The following is a 22,462-nucleotide window of genomic DNA, read 5'->3' as shown; positions in this document are numbered from 1 at the left end:
TTTTGCTTTTAAATGACTCCTGCGTGGAGCTTCCCCAATGCATCATCATTTCCTGACGCTTGCATCTGGCCCTGTGGGTGGGACCCTCCGCCTCCACCATCCACTCACCACTCACCCCTGGCTCCTCCACCACCCGGCTCCTGCCCCACACCCTCTGATGGCCTTTCCTCCCCTGCAAGGCGACTGAGGTGACTCAGGTCACCCTGCTCCTTCCTCGTCTCATCTCCTCCCTTCTTTCCTGCTTAGACTGTGCCAGATAACCCTTCTTGCAAACGGGTGGGTGGGAAGGCCCCCCACGCAGCCAGGCAGTGCCTGGATTTGTAACTGGCCATCCCAGCAGCAGTGCCCTGGATGGAAAGCCACGTCCCTGGCACACTCTCACATCCAGGGCAGTGCCTGGCAGAGCGGGGTCTGATAAACGCCAGGGAACCTCCGATTAAGTGAGGAGGAACTGACGGTCCACGCTGTGCCCACCATGCCAGGCAGTGGGACAAAAGGACCTGACTCAAGTCCAAGAGTCACTGGGCCCCTCCGGCCTGATGGGTGGCCAGGGTGCGGGGTCCCCGGGGATCAAAAGCGGCTGCTCTGGGACCCCGGGGGACCAGTTTGGGGCCGGCCTGAGGCCTGATCAGGCCGGAACTGCGTAGGGTGGGCTTGGGCCTACGTCGGCTCAGGCCCCACTGGAGGCCGGGCCCGTCCGGGAGGCGCTGCCCGGCGGGCCACGTCGCCCCGCATGTTGGGCAGGGCTGCCTGGGCCGCTGGGCCGAGGGGCGGTGCCGCTGGAGGCCGGTCGCTAGCGCCCTGCTCGGCGGGGCCTGCTCGGGGCCGACTTTGGGCCTGCCCGCCCGGGCCTGCCCGCACCCTCCCGCCCGGCCTGGCCGGCGCCCCCTCGCGCCCCGGGCGGGCCCTGCACGTCTCGCGAGCAGCCCGGAGCGGCGGGGGAGGCGGGGCCCGCGGGCTGCCGGGCAGGGCCGGGGCGGCGCCGAGCCCGGGCCGGAGCGGGGCGAACGGGGCCGAGCGGCGGGCCGGGCCGGGCCGGGCAGGGCCGGGGCGTGGGTCGGCGGGAAGATGGCGAACGTGGGGCTGCAGTTCCAGGCGAGCGCGGGGGACTCGGACCCGCAGAGCCGGCCCCTGCTGCTGCTCGGGCAGCTGCACCACCTGCACCGCGTGCCCTGGAGCCACGTCCGCGGGAAGCTGCAGCCCCGGGTCACCGAGGAGGTGAGCGGGCCGCCGGCCGCCATGCGCCCCGCGCGGCGGAAGCCCAGGCCCGGGCGGCCCGCGGAGGCCCCGCCTCGCTCGCCGCACCCCCGCCGCCGCCGGGCCGGGCCCAACGAGGCTGGGCCGCCTCCCTGACGGGCTCAGCCGCCAGGCCAGTCCTCGCCCGTGGAGGCCCAGCCCTAGGCCCCGTCGCCGGTGCGGCATGGTGGTCCTCCTGTCAGCCCAGCCCTGCGCCCCCCGAGGCCGCGACACCTGCGGACTGGGCGGGGAGACGCGGCCGCTTCCAGGGCCTCGCGTCGGCCCTGCCTGACTACAGGCCCTGGCTTCCAGAAGTTCCCATGGCAGTGTCCCCAGCTGCCTTTACTTGGGGACACCTGGCCCCTGCCCCCTCTCTGGTGGAAGCCGCCTAAGCCCTATCCGAGTGTTGGAAGCAAAGCAGCCCCTAGCCTGGCCCTTCCAGTCTTGGTGGCTTCATCCCACCAGGGGGATGCGAGCCAGCCTAGAGACAGTTAGCTCTGCAGAGAGGCGACACATCTCCCTAAGGATGGGACAACGGTGGCGGGGAGCTGCGCAGTGCCCCTTCCAGGACTGCAGGCGTGGTCGTGGCCGCAGGGCAGGGCCTCCTGGCACGTGGGCCGCTGTTTGAAGCCTCTGTCTCTTGTCTCTCCCTTCCGATCTAGCTCTGGCAGGCTGCCCTGAGCACGCTCAACCCCAACCCCACGGACAGCTGTCCCCTCTACCTGAACTACGCCACCGTGGCTGCCCTGCCCTGCAGGGTGAGCCGGCACAACAGCCCCTCAGCCGCCCACTTCATCACGCGGCTGGTGCGGACCTGCCTGCCGCCCGGAGCACATCGCTGCATTGTGGTGAGTGCTTCGAGAGGAGGCAGCCGCGGTGCTCCTAGTCGGGCGGCGGTGAACTCGGGCCCGGGGAGCTCACAGCCCTGCACAGACTGCAGCGCACGCCGCCGGAGGGCTGTGGACATTCTAATCCCTGCCCTGTAGACGGGGAAACAGGTCCAGAGAGACGCGGGGATTTGCCCCAGATTAATTTTGGTGGCAAATCAGAGACTCAACCCTAGATTTCCTGAGGCCCACCTAGTGTCTGTCCCTCTGTCCCTCATTTTCCTGGCTGGTCAGGCTGTTGACATCTGGTGGCCAATGTGTTATTTCTCTTGGAGCATGACCAATGGTGGTTCCACGGTTCCTGGGGTGACCTGAGGGATGGGGTGGCGGCTGCTGTGGGACATCTCTGTCTAGATGTCATCTGCAAGGGAACCGATGTTCCGGAGGCGTTCAGAGAGCAGCTCCCTGCACTTCCTGGTGGCGGCCCTTGCACCCCTTATCCCGTCTCCCCCTGTGCCGCAGATGGTCTGCGAGCAGCCAGAGGTGTTTGCTTCCGCCTGCGCCCTGGCCCGGGCCTTCCCGCTGTTCACCCACCGCTCAGGTGCTTCTCGGCGCTTGGAGAAGAAGACGGTCACCGTGGAGTTTTTCCTGGTAGGACAAGACAACGGGCCGGTGGAGGTGTCCACATTGCAGGTGGGTGTCTGGAAGGGCAGACCCGGCCCCTGGGCCGTGGCAAGATCGGGGAGGTGGGACGGAGGTCGACAGAAGGAAAAGCTTGTGGCGGGGGCAGGAGCAGGGCTGGCTGCTTTGGTTCCTGGGAAGCTGCAGAGGCTTTTCCAAACCCAGGCCTCCTCCCTCTGCCTCAGCGTGGCCTGTGACTTCAGGATTCTGTTGTATACAGGCAGTGTTTGTTGAGCACGTAATCAGTGCCAGGAACGTCCATGCTGTTTTCCAAATAACGCTGCCCGCTTATGTGAGCTGTGTGTGTATGTGTGATGTATGCAGGTGTGTGTTGCTGTGCGTGTATGTGTGTGCATGTGTTGTATGTGTGGGGTGTGTGTGCATGTGTGGTGTGTGTTGCTGTTTGTGTTTGAGTGCTGGTGTGTGCATGAGTGGTGTGTGTGTGGTGTGTGTTGCTGTGTGTGTTTGCTGGTGTGTGCATGAGTGGTGTGTGTGATGTGTGTTGCTGTGTGTGTTTGCTGGTGTGTGCATGAGAGGTGTGTGTGATGTGTATGTGTGGTGTGTGTTGCTGTGTGTGAGTGCTGGTGTGTGCATGAGTGGTGTGTGTGGTGTGTGTTGCTGTGTGGGTATGAGTGCTGTTGTGTGCATGAGTGGCATGGGTGGTGTGTGTTGCTGTGTGTGAGTGCTGGTGTGTCCATGAGTGGTGTGTGGGGGGTGTGTGGGGGTGTGGGGTGTGTGTTTGAGTGCTGGTGTGTGCATGAGTGGTGTGTGTGGTGTGTGTATGTGTGGTGTGTGTTGCTGTGTGTGAGTGCTGCTGTGTGCATGAGTGGTGTGTGTGTAGTGTTATGTGTGGTGTGTGTTGCTGTGTGGGTATGAGTGCTGTTGTGTGCATGAGTGGCATGTGTGGTGTGTGTTGCTGTGTGTCTTTGAGTACTTGTGTTTGCATTAGTGGTGTGTGTGGTGTGTGTTGCTGTGTGTATATATGAGTGCTGGTGTGTGCATGAGTGGTGTGTGTGGTGTGTATGTTGCTATGTTTGAGTACTGGTGTGTGCATGAGTAGCGTGTGTTGCTGTGTGTGTATGAATGCTGATGTGTGCGTGAGTGGTGTGTGTGTGGTGTGTGTGGTGTGTATGTTGCTATGTTTGAGTACTGGTGTGTGCATGAGTAGCGTGTGTTGCTGTGTGTGTATGAATGCTGATGTGTGCGTGAGTGGTGTGTGAGTGGTGTGTGTGGTGTGTATGTTGCTATGTTTGAGTACTGGTGTGTACATGTGTGGCGTGTGTTGCTGTGTGTGTGTGAATAGTAGTGTGTGCATGAGTGGTGTGTGTTGCTGTGTTTGAGTGCTGGTGTGTATGTGGCATGTGTTGCTGTGTGTGTGAGTGCTGGTGTGTGCATGAGTGGTGTGTGTGCATGCGTGTTGCTGCACCCTTTACAGGGAGCACTTCTACATGTGTTATTTCACTCAATGCTGAGAATGATCCTTTTGAGGCTGCAAGGCCGGAAGTGATTTCCCCGCTCCAGATCCTTGGATGCGCCTGACATCAGGCTCCCTTCCTCACGGCAGCAGTCCCAGCCTCTGCGCCTGCCACTTCCAGTCCCCGAGCCCACAGTGCCACCAGAGCTCATTCTTCACTTCTGGCTCTGGAAGGCTGTCACCTTCACCCCAGGCAGCAAGCTCTCCCACACCGGCGCTTGGGCCGCACCTCATTTCTTTCACTGTGTCCTCTCTGAGGCCTGCAACCACTGACCCTCAACCTGAATTTTTCCATCTTCACCAGCATGAGATAGCTCCCCTTTTTTTCCTTTGTCTCCAAATTTTTAAAAAAGTCTAACTGGTTTGCTTTTCTTAATCCTCTTTTCCCTCTTAACCCATGGAAACATAGTTTTTGCCCCCATCCTGACATGGTTTTCTAAGAACTGCTGGATGGGGCATTGCCATCCCTCCTTGAAATGCATCTGCCCCATCCAGAGGTCTCCCTCCCTCCTGCTGCTCCCCAGACTGTCGCCACCTCTCGGCATCCTCTTCATGGCCTCTCCAGTGTTCCAACCTGCTCAGTCCTCTCAGGGTCAGACACCAGCATCAGCTTCTTCTGTCTTTAGCAATTTCCTTCTGAGTTCCAGGCCTGCTATCCAGGTGGGCAGGGGTGCCCGCAGAGCCCACTTGGGGGCTCAAGCATCACCCTTATTTCCAAGGATAGCAGGGCACCCTGACCTCTGTTGCCCTCAGCCCCTTCCCCTCCTGTGGACTTCCTGTTGTCCCTTAGACTGGCCACACCCACTCCTGCTCATGCTCCTGTGCCAGGGTCCTTCCCTGTCCAGCCCAGCATGGTCTCCCTCTGGCCTCTGCCCACATTCCCTCCCCAGGGAGGCCTGGCCCTCTTGGCTAACACCACCCTCCCATTTGTCAGCTAAACCATTACTATAAGACATGTCACATCTTTGTTGATCTCCTGTGCTCCCCACTGGGTTGGGAGTCCCCAGAGGGCAGGGGCCTGGTCTTGTGCACAATGATCCCAGCACCCGACCCCACACATGAGAAAGGCCCAATAAACATCTGGTGATGGAAGCAGTGGGGCAGTGAGTCCCCGTGGCCCCCAACCCCATTGGTCCCAACTAGCCAGTGTGTCCTGTTTCTTGTCTTTGCTCTGCCCAGTGCCATGCCTTAAGGTGCTCTCCTGGGCTATGGCAGCAGTCTCCTGGTCACCCTGCCACAGATGGCCTCCTTCCAGCTCCTGCTTCGCTCACCTTCCAAAGGTGCATCTGTGTGCAAGGTGGCATCTTCTGAGTGCTGTCAGCTGTCACGCCCTACACTCAAGGCAGGAGTGTGCACACAGCACGTGCTGGTACACTCTACAGTCCTGTGAGATACGTCCTGTTGTCCCCAGGTTAGGGCTGAGCAAACTGCTTGCTGATATTGAGTGACTCACCAGGACCACGCCAGCAAAGGGCAGAGCCAGGTGTTAAGCTATAGCTGCCACCACTCAGCCCTCTTGGGTCCTGAGCACACCAGTATCTGACACCCATGTGGCCTGTACTCAGCTTCTCCCTTTCTTCCCTGCGGGAACCTTCCAGTCCCCACCCAGGACCCTGTCCCTTCTGCATCCTGTGGCCTCATCCTCTCTGTAGCAGAGACTGGGACTGTGCATTGTGAGGCTCTGCTGAGCCTGACTCCCTTGACGTCTCTGAATTATCCGAGTCTTGCATGGTGCCTGGCACGTGTGGACAGAATGAGTGGCCCTCCCCTCGTGGTAAGAGACACCCCTCTCCAGTGCAGCATGGCTGTGTGTTGGTGGAGGGCACCCACAGCCCTGCCCTGCCTCGCCTCCCGCAGAAGTGCTCTTGCGTCAGAGCCCCGAGCTTGCCGTGGTCTGGGGTCTTCCAGGTGACACTTGGCCTCCTTGGAGGCAAGTCACACAGCACTGACGCACTTCTCAGACAGTCCTTGTCTGGTCCCCACATGCCCTCACAGACAAAACCCGCTGACAGGCGGCAGGGACGGCACAGGCACATTCATATCGGAGCTGTCAAGTTCCAGGTCTCTACCTTTGAGGCTGTGGGGTTTAATTACCTCGGCAGGGCGGGGGAGGTGGCTGGGCTGCGGTATCGACCCGGCGCTTGCTGCCCTGACATTATGAGACTAGAGGCAGGGATGATAAACTCGATGCTGTCCTGCACCCCCGCAAAACGGCGCTGCTTTTCTCTTAATATTGTCTTTCTGGTGAGCGAGGGAGGCTGCGCAAGCAGCCAGCTGTCTGAAGCTTCTGCGCCTGGGGGTGCACGGCAGGGGACAGGGTGGGGCAGGGATGCCCGCAGATTCAGCTGAGAGACAGTGAGGGTCCCAGAGCAGACATGAGACATACATGAGAAGGCAAAGAATGGCCCAAGCCAGGGCTGAAGGACACATTTCTGGGACCCACATGACGTGTGCTTTGGTGCACATGCCCCTCTCTGCCCTGCCTTCGAGTGTGGGCTCTGAAGCCCTGCCAGGCAAGCAGGGCCCATGTTTTCAGCTCCTGGGTGGACACGTCAGTTCCATGAGGCGAGACCTCTCTCTGTCCCTCCCCTTCGTGCCCAGAACTGTGCTGTGTCAAGTGACAGCACTAGGGCAGCCAGACCCCCATCTATCTTGCAGGGTTCATGAGGGACTTGCGTGGGACTCCTGAGGAAAGCAGTCGCCCAGAGGGAGGGCGTCCGGGAGGGCCAGCGGGTTCAAGCGCTCAGGATGTAGAGTGCTTCTGCTTCGTGGGGAGGATCTGCAAAAGCTACTGGTGGAGATGACCTATGAGAAGTGCCTCGAAGGATGACTGGGATCTTGGTGGGAGGGAAAGGGCTGTGGGATCTGCAGAGGTGAGGGGTGGGAAGCTCAGGGCATACTCAGGGGCCACCTACCTTCAGCTGTAGCTAGGATGAAGGGAGAAACAGGACACAGGGCTTGGAAAGGATCCAGATACGGAAGGGCAGGACCCCAGGCTGGGGACTCCTGTATACTTGTGGAGTACAGGTGGTGGCTGTGCTGAAGGTTCTTTCCACAGGTGGCTGGTGGCCCTGGGTTGCTGGGAGTGGGGCAGGCAGCGAGAGCCATGCTCCCTCTCTCCTCTCCCCTTGCTGCCCTGTCAAAAGCCTTGTGGGTGGCATTTGCCTCTGATGCCTTTGTGTTCCCAAGGGATGGACAAGTGGAGAACATCTGCCTCCCACCTGGTCCCAGGACCCCAGTGATGGCCTTTTTTCCCCTAGTGCTTAGCAAATGCCACAGACGGCGTGCGGCTAGCAGCCCGCATCGTGGACACACCCTGCAATGAGATGAACACTGACACCTTCCTCGAGGTTTGTGGGTCATCATGCCGGGGGCGGGACCAGGCTGGGGTGGGTGTCATAGACCCCCAGGAGAGCCAGAGGAAACCAGGGGCTGTCCACACCCTGATGTGGCCTCAGGGCTGCCCTCGATGGAGTGCTGCTGTCCGCCCAGCTCTAGGAAGCCTCAGGAAAGGGTGTGTGGGGAGGACAGAGCCTCCTCTTCAAGGCCCCTTGGCAGGACTGCAGCCAGAGCTGCAGGAAATAAGAGAGTGTGGAGGGTGAGCCCCCTCTCCTGGGTTTCATCACACGCGAAGCTGGCTCCCAAGCCTGGCTCCCCCACTCCACACAGGCAGCAGTTCATCCCTGGCCCCAGCCTCGGCCTCTCCTGTTTCCAGCCATCTTCATGTGTCGTTGTGTTGCTGTTTTTTCCATGAACATGTCCAGGAGATTAACAAAGTTGGAAAGGAGCTGGGGATCATCCCAACCATCATCCGGGATGAGGAACTGAAGACGAGAGGATTTGGAGGTGGGTGGGGGCTGCATCCCTGCAGGTCTTGGCCTCAGGCAGTGACCAGGAGCACTTGGGTGACAGGGGGGTCGGCGGGCCATATGGCACATTGTCCCAAACTTCATCCTGCTTGTGACCTGAAAGGAATCAGCCTGTGTCCAAGCCCAGTGCCAGACCCTGGGAAGCAGCCATCCCTGGGGGAGAAGGGGGAGCAATCCAGATTCTGATTTGGATTCTGGAAGCTGCTAGATCCAAGTCCTTCCCTGCCTGCAGCCTCTCCAGCGTCCTCGCGTGCTGCACACCCTTACTCCTGGGACTGGCTCAGCAGGGCCTTTCTGTTCCTTGAATACACAAGTTCACATCGTGGCAGGCAGGGCCTGTGTGCGGATGGCTCTCCCTATCTGGAATACTTTCCCCCAAGATAGATTTTTGGTGGAGGTCATCTCAACCAGTACATCTCAGCTCAGATGCCCCCTCCTCAGAGAGGCCTTCCACAAGTCCCCAGACCCACCTTTCCCCATTGCCCAGGAGCCAGAGGGGCAGATAAGTATGACTCAGCTGCCCCATGGCGCTTGTAGACTGACGAGGGGAAGGTGGCTGTCTCTGTTATATAGGCTACAAAACAAATTACTCAGAAGATAGCAGCTGAAAGCAACAACACTTATCCCCTCACCATGCTGTGGGTTGGGGATCCTTCCCTGGTGCAGGGTCTCTGCCTGCTGTTGTCAGGTTGTTGGCTGGGGCTGCAGTCATCTGAAGGCTTGCCTGGGGCCTGCGATGTGCTTCCAGGCAGGCTCACAACAGGCTACTGGCAGGTCTTAGGGCCTCACAGGCCATTAGCTGAAGACAGCAGTTCCTTGCGGTATAAGCTGCCCTCCGAACGAGGTCTCTGAGCGAGAGAGAGGGATGAAAAGTGAGCAAACAAGATGGAAACTCCCATCTTTTTCTGTACCCTAATCCCAGGAGTGGTATCTCATCACTTCTACCTTTTTTTTTTTTTTGGTTGGAGGTGGGACATTAGGACCTGCCCACGTGAGGGGGAGGGACTACACAAGGACATGAATACCCAGACGTGGGGGTCACAGGGGCCATCCTGGTGGTGTCTACCTAGACAGAAGCCATTTACAAGTGGAGGGAGAGGCCGCTTGTGTCAGGAAAAGCTCCACAGAGGAGGTGGCGTTGGCTGTGGATCTTACAGGATGAGTTGGAGTTTGTCAGGCGGCCATGATTAGCTCTCACCATTGTTGCTATGATTATTTGACTCAAATATTGCAGGACTTCGAGCCATAGACTGCACACACACGGGCCACAGCTTCCTGGATAAGATAAGTCATGTAAACCAAAGAGGCAGTGGTGTAGAGACCGTGGGAGCGAATGTGAAAGGGCGGTGCAGTCCCTGAGTGCTCAAAGGATTCAGGAAGTGGGGACGAGCATGGGCTGGGGCAGCCTTGAGGCATTATCCAAAAATCATTTCATTCTGCAATCCTGTTCTTTTCTTTCTGGAAAGGATACGATATTTTTTCCCTCAGTGGGTTTTCTTGCCTAACAATACATTGCATAGAATTTGTTTGCAGTCTCAGGCATTGGCGGTAATTTGCATTCCCCAATCCCACACTGGCCAGGGGCAGGAGAAGGGGCCGGGAGCCCCAGGCTCAGGCAGGCGCCTTTCCAGGAGAAACACCAGTGGCGAGAGTGGGGGTTTCCAGGGACCTCTGGGAGTTCCCCACTCAGCTCAGCCCGAGCCTAACCCACTTCTCCCCACGCTTTCCATAGGAATCTATGGGGTGGGCAAAGCTGCCCTGCATCCCCCCGCCCTGGCTGTCCTCAGCCACACCCCAGACGGAGCCACGCAGACCATCGCCTGGGTGGGCAAAGGCATCGTCTATGACACTGGGGGCCTCAGCATCAAAGGGAAGGTGAGGTGCAGGGCCGGCTCTCCAGAGGGCTCTGGGGGTGGGGAGGGGCCCAGTTTGGGTCCAGCCAGCCCTCTCAGAGGTGTCATGGGGTGGGGGACAGCAAGGTTTCTGGGGGTTCTGGGCTGGGGTGGGTTCAGGGAGAGTCCACAGGGCCAGTTCCCATGCTGAGGCGACAACTTCACGTGGCCCCCTGGGTTCCATGCCCACCCTTCAAAAGGGTCTGGAAACAAAAGCCTGGCCAGGGCCCGAGAGCAGCCCCGGAAATGACCGAAGGAATGGCAAGCAGGGCCAGGGAGGCAGGGCTTGCAGCTGCGGGGCTTTGTCCGAGGAAGGGAAGGGTGAGGGGACGCCTGTGTCTCTGAGTCTGCCATGGTTCCCACCGAGAAAACGCTCAGGGTGGCCACACAAGACCCTCCGAAGGCACGTGACCCCCAAGAGTGAGGGGAATCTGGACGCAGCACAGAAGCGAGTCACCCGGGAACATCCCTGTGAGGTGGCCCTAGACGCCTGTCCCGTGGTGTGGCTTTCTGTCCTGCCATCCCAGGAGGACAGGTGCTTGTGGAACCCCGGTTGTGGCCTAGTGGGCCTGCTGCAGCAAGACCTTCCCTCCTCGGCACCATCTCCATCCATTCATCCCACACCGTGCGAACTTCCCTCCTCCGCACCGTCTCCATCCATTCATCCCACACCGTGTGAACTTCCCTCCTCTGCACCGTCTCCATCCATTCATCCCACACACCGTGCGAACTTCCCTCCTCCGCACCGTCTCCATCCATTCATCCCACACACCGTGCGAACTTCCCTCCTCCGCACCGTCTCCATCCATTCATCCCACACACTGTGCGAACACACCTTGTGAGCAGCTGTGCTCGGTCTTGGGCTGGGAAGGACAGGGAGGGAGCAGACTGGGAAGTGTGTGCCTCAGGAGGTCTGGAAGGAGCAGGGAGTGCATGTGGAACAGACACTGCAAACTAGTAGCCCGCAAGGCTCACAGAGGCCTGGCGTTTTTAAAATTTGAATTAGCTACCCATATTTGAAACCAGGAAGGATTCTCATCAAAGCCTGGATTTCCGGCCTTTTGTGAACTCAGGTCTGCCAGTGCTGGCGTTCCGTTCCCACCTGGCAGCATTCCCCTGCAGCCAGCGGGCCTGCCCCTGGTGTTGCCCATTCTCCAGTTTGGTTCGTGGCAGGCCCCACCACTTGCTGCTGCCTTCCTGACACTGAGCGCTGGTGTCAGCTGCTGTTCAGGGTGGCGCTGGTGCAGCTCACTGTGCTCTGCTTTCCAGCACGCCTAGTTTATTTCATACCTGGAATGGATGAGTAGTTCCCATCCCTCCTCGAAACCACAAAACTGTTTAGAACAAGGCAGGAAATTAAACTAATCATAAAAAGGTTGTTTTTTAAAAAAAAAAAAAAAAAAAAAAACATTTTCTATTATTAAGTTCCATACCTATTATCATGCCAGTTAAAAAAAAGTAAAAAGAAAATAAATATTATACTACAAAGAAAACAGAAATGGATTAACACTCAACTAGCATTCATGTATTTTTTTTAAAATAGAAAAAAACATGCCTCCCTATGGGTCTCTTGGAGTGACAGATGGTGGAATGAATGTTTCTGGCTTTGGGTCTTAGTATCTACACATTTGACAATGATTTCGTTTAAATTGATCTTCTTTACTAATGTATGTTCAGTAGGCAGAGGAATCAGCTTTGTCAGCTATCTTCATTCACAGTTGGTCCAAGAATACTCTTTGTTAATTTTGAATTTGAAGAGCTCCAATCACGTGAGGCAGCAGATACACAGATACTTAGGAAAAGTCTTTAGTACGGTATCATTTGGCAGAGATTCCCAAAAATCCCATTTCACAGTAAATTCCAGCAATCACAACACCCACCATGTGTTCAGTTCTTCAGGGTGGATTCTTGTGGCTTTCAGATGTCCGTGGAACAAAAACATTTTGGACACAGTAACTCCAAGTGTTCACATGCAATGGGGAACTGAAGGAACTCAGGTTCCGCGTCTTCGTTTTGACCATCCCGTGCTCTTGTGTTTTATTTTGGGTCCTCTGTTTCGACACCGGGAGGTAGGAAATCATGGGCCCTGGAGGCCCCGACTGTGCCCAGAGCCAGGCCACAGGATCTGACTGTCAGAGCGATTCTCAGAAGGAATGTGGGTAGTAGATTCCACGAGTGTCAGGGCCAGTTGTGTGTCGGGTCACTGTTAACATCCATGTAATGTTACTTTCAGGATAAGTAACAAAGATAGGGGAATTTGAAGCTTTTATTTGTAAGATTAAAACGCAACTGTAGCCACAGCAAAATTTTAAACTTCAACCAACAACAGATTTTTGGAGGAGGAATATGTTATCGCTGACATTGTTCAGAGATACCCGCACATGGTGGTAATAAGCAAACTGACTTTTAGTCGGTTTATTATGATTCCTAAATTCGCCACAGATAGTACACCCCTTACTGCCTGCACCTGGTACTGGCTGCCCCCACCCTCGCACCCTCAATACCTGTGGTCAGTCGCCCTGGAAGCTGCTACATTCTGGCTGGTAGAGTTGTGGACCCTCTTCTCTGTGGATCAGATGCTTGTTTTTGATGTTGGTTTGTTGTGGACCAGTGTGAGAAGATGAGCTTCCTGGGAATTCATTTGTTTGCTTGTGGCACTAACTCTAGTCACTTAGGGAAAATATTGCACCTGACTTCATCTCATGAGGCTGTGGCTGCACCTGTGCAGTAAGTCAGCTCCTGGCCTCGAAATGAACACAAAGGAAAAACCTGACCACATAGGCCTTTCCTAGAGGCCACAGCCGCACAGCCTCCGGGGAAGCTGTGGTCTGAGGGTGGCTGGTAGAACTGCCAGAGAGTAGGGCATTTTCCATGGCTCCAGATCACCTTCTGAAAATGAGACTATAGCCCCTGCCTATTCCCAGGGTCCAACTGGTCAGCAGACACCATAATACAAGGAAGAGCTGGGTGTTTTGGCACCAGTGAAACAATACCTGGTTTTTTATTTTAAACCAGCCCATCTTCGCCGTTGCACTTGGAACTGTTCTACGTGGATTTGGGATCAACCAGCAGGCCTTTCCTGAGCTGTTACTATGTGGAGTGGGCACTGAGGCTCCAGCCATTGAAGGAGAGACCCCAATCCTGACCTGAAGGCACTCACAGTCTCATCCCAAGGGCCTGGTGTGAAACGTGAACACACCAGGCATTCTCCCCAGTGGCTGCGTCTAGAGCAAATGGTGCAGAAATGGTCACTCCTCAAAAAGCAAGCTGGGTGGAGCCAGCCCAGTTCCCAGTTTTGCAAGAAAAATCACAGCTCCCTTTTCAAAGATTTCAAGGGCAGATCAAGATCAGCCTGCACTAGCAGGCCTCAAATGCATTACTGGAGACCCCTTTACCCTCTTAACAAGTACCAACCCCAAAGAGGCTTTATGTATAAGAATGTTGTCTATTGATATTTACTGGAAATTAGAAGGGAGAAATTTATAACATGTATAATTCATTAAAAATAGCATATAAATCCATTGCATGTTATCATAAATGATATAATTTTATGAAGATAAGCATTTTCCAAAATGAAAAAATAATTTACTGAGAGAGTAGCATTGTTGTACATTTTCACAAATCCTGTCAGTGACTTAATAGAAGACAGCTAGGGACCTGGTATCTGCTTCCAATTTAGTCTGTGGAAACATGTTGTTTCAGTTCAACTTTATCAAGAAAATCTAGCCTCTCACATTCTATAGTTGAAACAGGGAAAAGGATTTTAGTACCTTTTTCAGCTAACTATGAACATTCTTTGCTATTACACCAAAACTCAACAAGTGGTAGCTCCTTAAAGGCTGGTTATAACATGGAATCTGAAGCCTCACGAGTAGACTTTGGTGCTCCGTGGCAGTTAAATCCACTGTTCTGTCTCACTTTCGTTTTTGTAATATGCATGTTCACTTGAAAAATATTGGTTCAAGAGTTCTACAGAAATTCAAATTTTTGACACATTACGTTATATAGTATCGAAAAATCACTTAATATCACCATCCATCTCATCAGAAAAGTCATTGAGTATGAGGAAGTTGTCATGGTGACAGGAGAAAGTTTTTCAAAATTCTGATTTTTGCTTAAAAGCTCAAATGTATACCATTGGCAATAAATAATGTCAGCTGTTTCTGGAAGTAAGAGGCTGAGTTTGTTCCTTTTCTGGGAAATATCTGCCAGATACCTAAATCCAATTAAGTGCCATTTGTCTGTCAGTTTTTCTTTCAAGTAAAAATGGTGTCATGGCCAAAGTGGCTCATGGAGCTCAGAACTGCCCCAGCAATCACAGCTGAGCTTCTGCTCTGAGCGATCACTGCCCGTCAGCAAGAGCAGGAGTGCATTATGAGTCACACAGAATATGGAAAATGTATTGTACCCAAGGGTTGAGAGTTTTAAAAATTAATTTTACTGCTTCAGCAAGGAAATTCTAACGTGAAATTGGCATTGGTTCATTTTCCCAGAGGGCATGGAAACGAATCCAGCGGCTCCCCGACCTCTTTGGGACTGTGGCTAATACTCCAGCACAGGGGGTGTAAGTGTCAGCCCGGTGAAAAAGGCAGAGACCATCTTAAATCACTGTGAACATGGTTTCTTCTATAAAAACAGAAACAATGCATGGGGGCTGGTGAAACTTTGCACAATCAATGGAGCTGTATTTGTAAGCCCGGTCCTGGCTCTGCCTGCAATCGGGAAGGAGCTGGCAGCTGTGACGGGGGAGACATGGTGTACAGTGAGCAGCCGTTTCCAGGCATTTCTGTGTGACCCATTTTGCACATGGTTTGATTCCAGATCGGAGGCCCTGTTTTTCCATTTAAACAGTCCTGTACTTTCTCGCAGATTAGCTAGGAAGAGATGACTTGTTTTCAGTAGAAAGGTGGTCCCTTCTTCTGGTGGTAGACCTGGCAGTGACATGAGGGAGCTACAGGTGTCCTCGCTGCTGGTGGTGTCGGTGGGGGTGGATGTGACTGATTTCGGCGAACATCAGCCCTCACCATTGTTCAAAGTTGTGATGAAGGGCAGAGAATGCTGAGCCTAAGTCTCGTTAGGTGGTAAAGGCCTCTAAATGCCAGGGAGAGGAAGCTAGGCCCTGTTCTGGGGGGTGACAGGTGGCCAGGGCAGGTTTGCATTGCGGCAGCAGCCCCTCAGGCTTCCTCCCCACCATAAGCACAGAAGGAAGCTACAATGAGTGCAGGAAGCAAGCAAGGCCACGCAGGTCCCCGAGGTGCTGGCCAGGGACCTCCAGCAAGCCCCAGAGGCTCCCTGGACCTCAGCTTCCTTCTCACACTGTGTGGAAGAGTGGAGAGAGAGGGTCCCTGCAGACAGACCCCCAGGCGGTGTGGCAGCCCAGGACTGAGGTCAGGGTGCCCGGCCTTAAAGCACGGGGTCTCTGTGGCTGGCCACAGTGAATTCTGCAGCTCCAGGCATCTCCTCGGGTTCCCCCTCCATGCAGTTACTGTTTGATGGCCCCAAAGTTCTGTCAAAACAAAAGGGAGCCCCACCATCTATAGCAAAGACTCCCTGTTGCTTCTGGAGAACACCCCACTTGGCCAATAGGAGGTTCCTGAGTTCTGTGGATGCCCAGGAGGCCTGGTGTGGGGGCTGCCCAGGCCTGGGAGCCAGGGAAGGGGGGGTCTAGCGTGGGGCTGGGTGGGGGTGGGGGGCTGCTGCTGCCAGGCCTGGACCTAACGGCTCACCTTTGTCCGGGTCTCTTTGTACCACCTGCAGACTACCATGCCAGGGATGAAGCGAGACTGCGGGGGTGCCGCGGCCGTCCTGGGGGCCTTCAGAGCTGCAATCAAGCAGGTGAGTGGGGCCCTGCCCACCCTCTGCCGGGGTGTCCTGGGTGTGCCCCATGGGTGCTCCCCTCTCCCTTGTCTGTCCCGCCATAGGCACCACCATGTTCCTACCTGAGTCTCCCCAGCGGGAGCCTGTCCCCACTCTGCCCTCAGGCTCTTCTTGGGCCCCCAGAGCTTCCTGCCTTCATCAGGGCTGCTCTGGGAGGCCCCAAGGACAAGGTCCAGCCATGTTCTCCGCTCAGGGCCTGCCTTGGCTCCAGAGCCCCATGAGCGGTTGGCTCAGTGAGGAATCCTGGCCTAGACCCGCGTGGCATGTGGCAGGCAGAAGCTCAAGGTGGGGCATGCATTGTTCTGTGTACCCCTGCCACAACCCTTCTTTGCAGCAGAGCTGCCTCTGGTGACTGGTCTTGCCAAGTCACCACCCCCGACCCCCAGGCCTGGCCGGGCCCCCTTCCTCTCTTGCCTGGGCAGGCGCCCCAAAGCTCAGCCCTTGCTCAGTGGCAGTAATCACTCGGGGAGAGTGTGGGCATGGGGGTTACCTGAGTGACCTTCCCATGGAGCCCAGATGTCCCTGGGGCCATGAAAAGTGCTTATTAAACAAATGAAGCCGCCAACTCTTGCTTGTAATCCCAGTACTTTGGGAGGCAGAGGCAGGAGGATGACTAGAAGGCCAGAAATTCAAGACTACCCATAGCAACCTTGCGAGACCCCGTTTCTACCAAAAAAAAAAAAAAATTTAAAAACTAGCCAGGCGTGGTGGCGCACACCTGTAGTCTCAGCTACTTGGGAGGCTGAGGTGGGGAAGGATTGATTGAGCCTGGGAGGTTGAGGCTGCAGTGAGCTAAGATCCCACTGCTGCACTGCAGCCTGGGAGACAGAGCGAGACCCTGTCTAAAGAAAAGGCCAATGAAGAGTGTGCACGGACTCATCAGCCAAGGTTCTACCTCCCTAGCCTAGCGTTCAAAGATGGAAGGGTACGCCTGGAGCGCGGTGGCCCTGGGCTCTGGGGGTGTTAGCGACCCTCCAACCCTGGTACCAAAAAAAGCAAGCCCCTGCCCCACTTACCTACCCCAAACCCTTGGCTGCCCTGGGGCACCAGGCCCAAGCCCCGGCGTGGCACTGGAGAGCCTTCCCACGCTGTCCCTGAAGCATTCACTGTGCAGCCCCATCTTTGGCCACCCTCTTCTGTTAGACCAGCAAGTCCTGACTGTGCCAGGGAGCACCTAGGGCGTGTGCGAACATCGACAGCTCCAGGGCTCACCTCCAGCTCTGCTGAGTCCTGGATTTTTTCAGTCGCCCCTGGTGATTGGAGACCCCCGCAAGACTGGCCGCGAGGGCCGCGAGGGCAGGGCCGTGCCTGCGCTCTCTCTGTGTCACATCATCTAGCCGTGGAGACCTCAGCACTGTTTACGCTGGGGCTGCAGCTCGCTCATCCTCTAAGCCAGCACTTCTCCAGTGGGATCCCCATGTTGTTAGTAATGTGGGTTCTCAGCTCTGCCCCAGATCAGAAATTAGGGGCAGGGCCCAGCCTTCAGTGGGTAGCAGCCCTCCCTGGGAGGCTGAAAGCATCCATTTGAGAATCTCTCCTCCTCCTCGTGTCCCACGTGCCTGCCCAGGAGGTGCTGCCTCTACTTGCTCTGGGAAACCTGTCTTCCCTGGCAGGCCACAGATCCAGAACCCTGCTTTCTGGGAGGACTTCAGGGCTCCCGTCCTTTGTTGGTGGAGCTCATCTCTGTGGTGTCTGTGGCTTGGAGCCCCATGGCCTCATCCTGTGACCTCAGGGTCATGCTGTCATTTATTCATTTGTTCCCAAACACCCACTGCCCCCTGGAATGACTGCAGGAGGTCTCAGCACAGGGACAGGCTGTGGTCACTGTACACACAGATGGAATGTCAGTGCTGGGGTATCTGGGGAGGAGCTCTGACAGGAGGAGGCTGAGGGTCCTGAAGCCCCTGCCCCATGTCCCTGACACAGGCTGGGCTGCGAGAGTGGGAGCGGGGGACTCAGGGCCCTTGTGGAGCTGACAGGTGGCCCCTAGATCATCACCCTGAGGCTGGTGGAGTTCTTTCCCCTGTGCTGCGTGGGGGTGCGGGGCCATCTGTGAGGCTCAAGGACTGAGCAGGGGCCCAGGGAGGCCTCAGGGACTCACAGCTGCCACCTGCCCAGCACCACTGCTGCAGCATCTGCCACTGGCCACTCCTTGCACTGCTGGCTGCCCCTGCCCACCGTCCCAAGCGTTTGCCTTTGGTGAGGGCTCTGCGCCCGTGGTGGAAGAGTCAGCTGTTCCAGGAGATGGATCCTATAGAACTGTGCGTCAGCACCCTCGAGGCATGCTCCGTGCTAGGAAGATGTATCCTGGTTAAAGATTCGGCTCCGGGAACAGAGGAAGGGCAGGGACAGGGGTCTGAGAGCGCCACTCCATTTGACATTGCCGCCCGGGCATGGGCCGCTTGGGGTCAGGAGGCACCCTTAGAGCCTATACAGGGCAGGAACCGCTACCACTTGTTGGCCATACGTTTCTCAGCGAACAAATGACTTCATTTTGGCATCAGAAAACTATAACTTCACACCTAAACTTCCACGAGGCTGAGCTCTTCCTGCCCCTGTGTGTGTGTGTGTGTGTGTGTGTGTGTGTGTGTGTGTGTGTGTGTGTATTGAGGGGACGCAGCCGCTGGCCACCTTCCATTGGCACAGGTTGGCGAGGCTTCATGACTGCCCAGCCCATGCAGCCCAAGAGTCCCACAGCCCAGCCCGTGCCCAGGCTCATCCGCTGTGGTGGGTGGGCTCTGCCAGGGGAGGCTAGGAGACCCCAGCGGTGAAGCTTGGCCTTGGGATCTGCCAGGACTGTGCCCAGGATGGCAGGGAGGGCGAGCTCTGGTCCCTGCAACTTGGAGCCATCTGTCTGTCTCTCTTCTGCTGTCTGTGGGTCTAAGAACCCCCAACTCGTCCTCCCCTCCTCCCCAAACCTATGACCTACAGCTGGAGCCTCTGCCCACTTCTCCCTCCAGGGCTTCAAAGACAACCTTCACGCTGTGTTCTGCTTGGCTGAGAACTCAGTGGGACCCAACGCGACAAGGCCAGATGACATCCACCTGTTGTACTCAGGGAAGTACGTCTGACCCTCCGGCTGCTTCCTGCCCACTGTTGGAACTCATGACCCCTCCCCGGCCTGCAATGCCACTTCACTCCAGGCACACTGGGAGGGCACCCAGCAGCAGGCTCCTTGCTTCCCGGAGTGCTGGGGAGCTTTGGTAGCAGAGGCACCTCATATTGAGGGGCCCATGATGCCTGGATGAGGTGCTAGGCTCCCTTGCAGTGCCTGGCCCAGGAGCTCATGGTCTACCCTGCATTACCAGGACAGGCCTTTCCAAAATTTAGGCCTGAATTATTTGGGTGTGTGAAGCTCTGACCCCCTGATTTCCTGCTCGGGGGTACCCCCTGGGTTTCCCCTTTGAGATTGACTCTGGAAAGTCAAAGCTGAGCTGGCTGCTGAGGAGCAGGTGGCTCCAGAATGCAGAAGAGAAGAGCTGTCCCCAACCCCATGTGCTGGTGCCTGAGCAGGCGCCTCCCCTCATCTCCTGCTCTTCCTCCTCATCTGCCGGGTGCCAGGCACAGTGTGCTGAAGGCCAGCCCAGCTGGTTCATGCCACCCACTTTACAGATGAAGAAACTGAGGCATGGGGGAGCCAAATGGCTGGTCCCTGGCTCTCGACTCAAGAGCAGCAGGGCAGGGATGTCATGGAAGCCCTTTGCTCCAGGCACTGCATTGCTGTAGGGACTGGGGCCATCCCAGCCTCCCCATTGGGGGCATGTGTCGGGGTTCAGGGAGCCACAGGGACGGGCAGCTCCAAATGGGGTCTTCCCAGTTCCAAAGGGGCTCACGCCAATGTCCCAGGGAATGCCGTCCCTGAGCGGGGGTCTCTGCCATGCCCCAGGACGGTGGAAATCAACAACACGGATGCCGAGGGCAGGCTGGTGCTGGCAGATGGCGTGTCCTATGCTTGCAAGGACCTGGGGGCTGACATCATCCTGGACATGGCCACCCTGACCGGGGCTCAGGTGAGTGCTGCCTGGGTCCACCCCTCAGCTGTGGCACCGGGGAACCCCACCCCCCTCTGGACCTTGAGGTGGGGAAGGCAGTGGGTGGGGGCTGCCGTCAGGAAGTTTTCATAACTGGGCATGAGGAGGGAGGAGGAGCTGCCCATTGAGCTTGGTGTGGGCAGCGCCGAGACCCAGGCTGGACACAGAGCCGGGAACCACCTTCTCTGTGCTTCATGGCCACAGTCCTTTCTGCCTGTGTTTTTTTCTTTTCTTCTCAACCATCTCTCTTCTGGCTCCCTTATTTCTCTGTCTGCCTCTCAATCCCTCTTTTGGGTGTTTCTCTCCTGCCGTCCCGTCCACATGCTTCCCGGGTTCCTGCCCACCCAGGGCATTGCCACAGGGAAGTACCACGCTGCGGTGCTCACCAACAGCGCTGAGTGGGAGGCTGCCTGCGTGAAGGCGGGCAGGAAGTGTGGGGACCTGGTGCACCCGTTGGTCTACTGCCCCGAACTGCACTTCAGCGAGTTCACCTCAGCCGTGGCTGACATGAAGAACTCGGTGGCGGTAGGTTTGGAACCTGGAGCCTGGAGCCTACCACTTGGGTGGAGCCTGGCAGGCAGAGCCCTGCCTTCAGGGTGCTGGTGCACCCAGGGAGCTAGGGTCCCCCAGAAGCAGCCACAGTGCAGATGAGGGCCTGAGAGGCCGGCGTCGGGGCACAGGAGCCATCCCAGACGGCATGGGCCACTCACTGGCTTCCCTGCCACACAACCAGGGGTTTCTCCCTGTCTTGGATCTGACTCAGCTGCCCCGTCAGGCCCTTTGCTGGCTTCCCCGTTGGCCTGTGGTGGGGGCAGACTCCTTGGCTTATGGTCAAGGCCCTCCCAGCCCAGCTTCAGCTGCCTCCCCACACTGACTCCCTCCCAGCCACCCCAGGCTCCTTGCAGATGGCAACAGTGAGAGACGATGGGGGAGGGTGGAGAGGGCCCGGCCGGAGCAACCCACAGGCACTGTGTCCTCCTGGCCTCCCTAGGACCGAGACAACAGCCCCAGCTCCTGTGCTGGCCTCTTCATTGCCTCACACATCGGCTTTGACTGGCCTGGAGTCTGGGTCCACCTGGACATTGCTGCACCGGTGCATGCCGTGAGTGTCCCCACTCTCCACCAGCCCAGGCTGCTCCTGCCCTTTTGTCCAGAGAGCCCCTCTGGCTCTGGAGCTGCTGGCCGAGCTCATCAGAAACTTCTGTGTCCGTGATCCAGCTTCCAGTCCGCTGTCCCGCCCAGGTCTCATCCTCCCTGGGAACAGAGTGGCTGCTGTGTGTGACCCTTCCCCAGCCAGCCTGTCCTCCAGAGGGGGCCCTGGGCCCTCTGTCTCACCCATCCCCACCCTCAGGAGCTCCTGGGGTTGAGGCAGAGCACACAGGGCCTTGCCCACCACCTGTGTCTGGCCTGCTGGCCCTGAGTGTGTCCAGCCAGCAGCATGGAAGGCCCTGGGATCCAGCTGGTGCTCAGGATCTCCTTCCTGAGAAGGGGACTGTGGGGCACGTGGAGGGGACCCAGGAGGTGAGGGGTCCCCAGGAGCCCCTCCCGTGCTGCAGCCCCACGCCCAGAGTCTGTGTCCTGCCCTTTGCTTGCAGGGTGAGCGAGCCACGGGCTTCGGTGTGGCCCTCCTGCTGGCGCTCTTCGGCCGTGCCTCTGAGGACCCTCTGCTGAACCTGGTGTCCCCACTGGGCTGCGAGGTGGATGTCGAGGAGGGGGACGTGGGGAGAGACTCCAAGAGACGCAGGCTTGTGTGAGCCTCCTGCTTCGGCCCTGACAAACGGGGATCTTTTACCTCACTTTGCACTGATTAATTTTAAGCAATTGAAAGATGACCCTTCAGATGGGTTTTGGTTTTGGTTTTTCTTTCTGGTCGTCACCATGGTGGTGGAAACAGCTGAAGTTTTAGGAGACAGCTTACAGTTTGGTGCAGGCCACGGTGAGGGGACCGGCGAGCGCTGGGGCTTGTTTCTGTTAGTTACTGACAGGACTGAGACAGCTTCTGTAAATTGCTACCCTTGGGGCCTTCTGCACCCCGGGGTGAGGCCTCCTGCCTGCCTGGTGCCCTGTCCCAGCCCCAGGTCCTGTGCAGGGCACGCGTGTGGCTGACAGCCAGGCTCTTACTCCAGCCGGGGCTGCCAGGGCATCCAGCCAGCCCAGCCCTGTGAAAGATGGAACTGACTTGCTGCAGGGGACCCGATTTTATAGGGCAAGAGAAGTCACACTCTGGCCTCTCAGAATTCACCTGAGGTTCAATTAAATATGGTCACACCACCCCCTCACCTGGCCTCCTCCTTCTTCCCTCCACCCTCCATTTTCGAAACGGGTCCTGGAGCACGTCTGGGGACTGAAGTGCAGGGCTGCCTCCTGCTTCTCCCAGACCAGCTCTGGCTTTGAGCCCCAGCTGGTCAACCCAGTGTTGATGACAGGAGCCCGGGGAGGAAGACAGTGAGCCACTGGGCCTAGGCCTGGCCCTCCTGATCATTTTGATTCTCTGGGTATGCACAGCACAGACTCCAGGCGGAAGCGCTGTGGGCTCTCGAAGTCTCCACAGCCCGGCAGCCTGCACGGAGGCTGT

At 57.1% G+C, this 22,462-nt stretch overlaps 1 protein-coding gene across 2 annotated transcripts; it reads left to right on the top strand.

The window, feature by feature from the left end:
• Positions 1-252: 252 nt before the first annotated feature.
• On the top strand, positions 253-21,726 carry NPEPL1 (aminopeptidase like 1). 2 transcript variants are annotated; one of them, XM_073005572.1, is made up of 12 exons: positions 253-276; positions 1,899-2,084; positions 2,586-2,756; positions 7,479-7,568; positions 7,983-8,064; positions 9,820-9,962; positions 15,737-15,814; positions 18,817-18,917; positions 19,743-19,866; positions 20,236-20,412; positions 20,879-20,989; positions 21,483-21,726. In XM_073005572.1, the coding sequence occupies exons 3-12, from the start codon at positions 2,586-2,588 to the stop codon at positions 21,639-21,641; spliced, it is 1,236 nt and encodes a 411-aa protein (XP_072861673.1). In that variant the 5' UTR covers positions 253-276; positions 1,899-2,084; the 3' UTR covers positions 21,642-21,726. The 2 variants fall into 2 exon arrangements, with proteins under 2 accessions (XP_072861673.1, XP_008011049.2); XM_008012858.3 differs by lacking the exon at positions 253-276 and adding an exon at positions 967-1,218.
• The last annotated feature ends 736 nt before the right edge of the window (positions 21,727-22,462 follow it).

This window comes from Chlorocebus sabaeus, chromosome 2, assembly GCF_047675955.1.
Source record: "Chlorocebus sabaeus isolate Y175 chromosome 2, mChlSab1.0.hap1, whole genome shotgun sequence".
NCBI lineage: Eukaryota > Metazoa > Chordata > Mammalia > Primates > Cercopithecidae > Chlorocebus > Chlorocebus sabaeus.
Note: the sequence above shows the minus strand (reverse complement) of the source record. Positions and strands in the feature narration are given on the sequence as shown.

Coding starts and splice junctions, on each gene's coding strand:
- NPEPL1 (XM_008012858.3), top strand. CDS start 1,069: ATGGCGAACGTGGGGCTGCAGTTCCAGGCGAGCGCGGGGGACTCGGAC. Junction 7,569..7,982: donor ACACTGACACCTTCCTCGAG/GTTTGTGGGTCA, acceptor GAACATGTCCAG/GAGATTAACAAAGTTGGAAA. Junction 9,963..15,736: donor GCCTCAGCATCAAAGGGAAG/GTGAGGTGCAGG, acceptor TACCACCTGCAG/ACTACCATGCCAGGGATGAA.